The sequence below is a fragment of the Dipodomys ordii genome, unplaced genomic scaffold, assembly GCF_000151885.1.
Source record: "Dipodomys ordii isolate 6190 unplaced genomic scaffold, Dord_2.0 Scaffold3, whole genome shotgun sequence".
NCBI classification, from domain to species: domain Eukaryota; kingdom Metazoa; phylum Chordata; class Mammalia; order Rodentia; family Heteromyidae; genus Dipodomys; species Dipodomys ordii.
Genome location: NW_012267219.1, coordinates 31,449,573 through 31,453,531, shown reverse-complemented (window position 1 = coordinate 31,453,531; position 3,959 = coordinate 31,449,573). Strand labels below are relative to the sequence as shown.

The following is a 3,959-nucleotide window of genomic DNA, read 5'->3' as shown; positions in this document are numbered from 1 at the left end:
CACCCAGGCCCAGAGTTCAAGCCCCACAACTGACACACACACACACAAAAAAAAAAAAAAACCAAGAAGAAGGAAGAAAGAAAGAAATTATACAGCTGGGGAAGAAACTGCAAGAGAGCTAGGGAAGGAGTGACATTGTCCAAAAAGAAATGTACTCGTTACATGACTTATATAACTATAACTCCTCTCTACATCACCTTTCTAATAACAATTTTAAAAAAAGAAACTACATAGCAAGGCAAAAATATGCTTTTGTTATGCATTTTGAATGTGATGAAGACAATACTTTTATCCAAAGTGAGATTTTTATCATACAATTTTTTTTAACTTTAACTTTGTTTCTCTTATTTGGGCTTTTTAGATAAGAATTTCAGGTGGTGAACAGATGTACTTTTAACACCAAAGATAGAAGAGCAAGGACTGGTGGAACAGGCAAGCAAGGGCGGCCCTACATACTCAACAAGGCTTAATGGTACCAAAATGGAAACCACTTACACTTCACACAGCTGAGCTTCTAAGGAGGTGGAAAAAAATGCTTTTGTATTTAAGTAGAAGATAAGAAAACAACTAGGTAGAGCTGGATGCCAGTGGCTCATGCCTGTAATCCTAGCTATTCAGGAGGCTGAGATCTGAGGATCACGGTTCAAAGCCAGCTAGGGTAGGAAACTCTGTGAGACTCTTATCTCCAATAAACCACTAGAAAACTCCAAGTGGTGCTGTGGCTCAGGTGGTACAGCGCTCGCCTTGAGCTGAAGAGTGCAGGGAAGCGCCCAGGCCCAGAGTTCAAGCCCCACAACTGACAAAAAAAAAAGAAAAGAAAAAAAAAAAAACAACTAGGTAGAGAAGAACCAAAAAAAAAGCATGAGAAATAGTAGTAAAGGCAATCTAAAAAATGTATAACCAGTCAGATATGATCTATAGTCTCAACGAAATAATGATGGATCATAAAAGATTTGTTTCTAATAAATGTACAATCCCACACCTATAATAAATTTTTAGTAAGTAACTACTGTACTGAAGACTGGAAGTGAATACCTCAATGGCTCCATCTTCATCTCCAAATGCAATATACTGAAGAGTTGGACTTAAACAACAACAGCTAACTTGAGCTTCAGTCAGGTAATCAATCTGACCTGTTTTTCCATTAATGAGCTAATAAAAAAAAATAAGACACAGTCATTAGGTTTTAAGACAATTTTTTTTGTCCTTTAGAACAGAGGTTTTCCAACTGAACAAATAAAATGCAGAGAATAACCAAGAATTCCCAGGAGAACAACATAGCCCTATACTAGTTCAGCATTTGCATTTAGCACTTTATGCTTTCATTTCATTTTGTGGTTCAATTACATTTTCATAAAATAAAACAAGCTTTAAAAGGTTTAAAAAGCAGCTGCTGTACCACCACCTGAGATCCATCTGTCTGGTTGATAATCCCACAGCAAGCTCCACACCCTATTTTCCATTTCTTCACAAAGCCTATTTTTAAAAGGTTATCGTTTGTTAAAATGCACTTGTCTAATATTTTTCAAAGGTGTTGGGAAAAAGAACTAAGACAGAAATGACACAAAAACACAGCTCTAAATTAAAATGAACTTTTATATTCTCCCAATCACAATAAAATTAAAATTTTTCCTCTTGTGGAGAGGCATCAAAAGACCCATTAAGTGAAGTAAGCCAGACCCAAAGAAATATAGGTCCCATGGTTTCCCTCATTTGCAATAATTAGTATATATATAGGATAATTTTATCAGATGAGCATAAAAGCTCATGTACGTATGACCACATAAGATGATGCTAAACAAAATGAACCCTAAGATATGGACACAAGAGGTCTTTCATTGTTGTTGTTTTTAATGTACTATGTGATTTTTTTTTTGTTTCTTTTGTATGTTCTTACCCCTATCCCCTGTTGTCATTATACTTGATTTTGGTACCCTGCATCTTGTATATATACATTTATCTAATTTGAGGAGAGGAAGGGGAATAATAAAATGCTCAAACAAGGACACATTGCAACAATGATACTCACAAAACATTATGTTGGAAATGAGCTTTATAAGTTGGGGGTGGGGGAAGTGAGGAAGGTGGAGGAGGGAAGAGATAATAGGAGAAAAAAAAAGAATAAGGACTAGGAATGTGGCTTAGCGGTAGAGTGCTTACCTAGCATGCAAGAAGCCATAGGTTTGATTCCTCAGTACCACATAAACAGCAAAGGTCAGAAGTGGTGCTGTGGCTCAACTGGTAGAGTGGCTCGCCTTGAGCTGAAGAGCTGAGGGACAGCGCCCAGGCCCAGAGTTCAAGCCCCACGACTGACAAAAAAAAAAAAAAAAAAGAATAACTAAGACTAAGATTACTGAGTTTAAGCTCCACAGCTGACAAAAAAAAAAAGTAGTTCACGGAATCATTAGCTATGACAATGTTTGTCCTTCCCAACCCCACTTCTTTCAGATAACAGGCAGGACAAGGGGAATGTCTCACTAGCTCACATAAAAGCCACAATGACCTGCCCTTTTCCACCTTCTGTCTTTACCGTGTCTCTCTGCCTCTTCTCGTCCCTTAGCTCCTTGTGATACCACTTCCTATATGGCTTACTACTCAGCTGCTTCTCATAGGCTGGACACCATAAAGACAGCCTCTGCATTCAGTTTTCCATGAGATTCTCCTGTTCTTCCTACAATGCTATCACCACTTCCAGGGCTTCTCTATCAGGCAGTGCCAACTACACTGGACTTCCATTCTGAAGACATTTTATTCTGCCACTAATCTAGTGATGCTGACCTGCTATTGAATGCCACTGCTCTCTGTAGGGCATCTCTTGTCCCTATTACCACCACTGGGACTCCAGTAAGTAGAGATTTCCTGATGTGTCCCATTCTTTGTTTGAGGAAAGTGGGAGAGCAGACTAGATTATGGATCCTAAAACAATTTTGATATTATAATACAAACTTTTCCTTCTCAAGGATTAATAAGCATTCAATAAGTATTTATAGGACAATGTGTAAGTAAATGAATGAAACATGTATCCTTCAGATATAAAGTCTAGCTCCCTCCATCTCAGTTCTGATGATTCAGAGATGCCTGAATCACTACTGTGAACAAGTCTGTGGTATTCTTAAGATTCCATATGAATCAAGGAATGAGGTCATAGATAGCAACCAGAGAGGAACAAGGCAAAGTGAGATAGCTCCCAATTTAATTCTAAATACTGGCATATTTAACCATCAGGCTTCTGTCCCATCTATTTATTCAACTTTTATCCACTGAGTAGCTATTAAGACTATATAATTATGCCTGATCCTAAGTTCAAAACAAGCAAGAAAAATTATGAGTTCAACCAAAACAATTTTCAAATTTTCTTTTTTAAATACATTTTTATTGTAAAAATACTGAACAGAGGGGTTACAGTTACATGAGTAAGGTAATGAGTACATTTCCTATCAAGCATTGTTACCTCCTCCTTTGTTTTTCCCCTACCCTCCTTTCCCTCCCACCTCCACAACTATACTTCCCCGTCCCCCCCACCTCACCACTTAAATTGTAAAGTTTGTTTTTCAACATGACATCTTGTAAATCTCATTGTTACAATGGGTCACCCCGTATCCCTATTTAAGCATTTTGTTTTTTCCCTTCCCCTCCCCAAGCTGGAGAAGTGTATATACAAGATGCAGGGCGCCGACATCAAACACAGTGAAAACAGGGGTTATACCCTGGGGGAGGAACATACAAAGCAACAAAAAAAAATCACATGGTACATTATAAATAGGTTAGGAACAATAGCAAGAAAGAAAAAAACCACTTGTGTCCCTATCTTGGGGTTCATTTCGCTTAACATCATCTTATCTGGTCATATGTACATAGCTTTTGACCTTTTCTGCTTGTCCCAGACATATACTAGTTATTGCAAATAAGGGAAACCATGGGACCTATGTTTCTTTGGGCTTGGCTTACTTCACTTAATA

General features: G+C 37.9%; 1 protein-coding gene across 1 annotated transcript in view; it reads right to left on the bottom strand.

Annotated features, from left to right (window-relative positions):
- The window catches only part of Apaf1 (apoptotic peptidase activating factor 1), an 83,073-nt gene that overhangs the window by 18,820 nt on the left and 60,294 nt on the right, over nucleotides 1-3,959 (bottom strand). Inside the window, exon 16 of the mRNA XM_013019001.1 lies at nucleotides 1,036-1,152. Within this exon, the coding sequence (XP_012874455.1) occupies nucleotides 1,036-1,152 (117 nt within the window). The remainder of the gene's footprint in view (nucleotides 1-1,035; nucleotides 1,153-3,959) is intronic.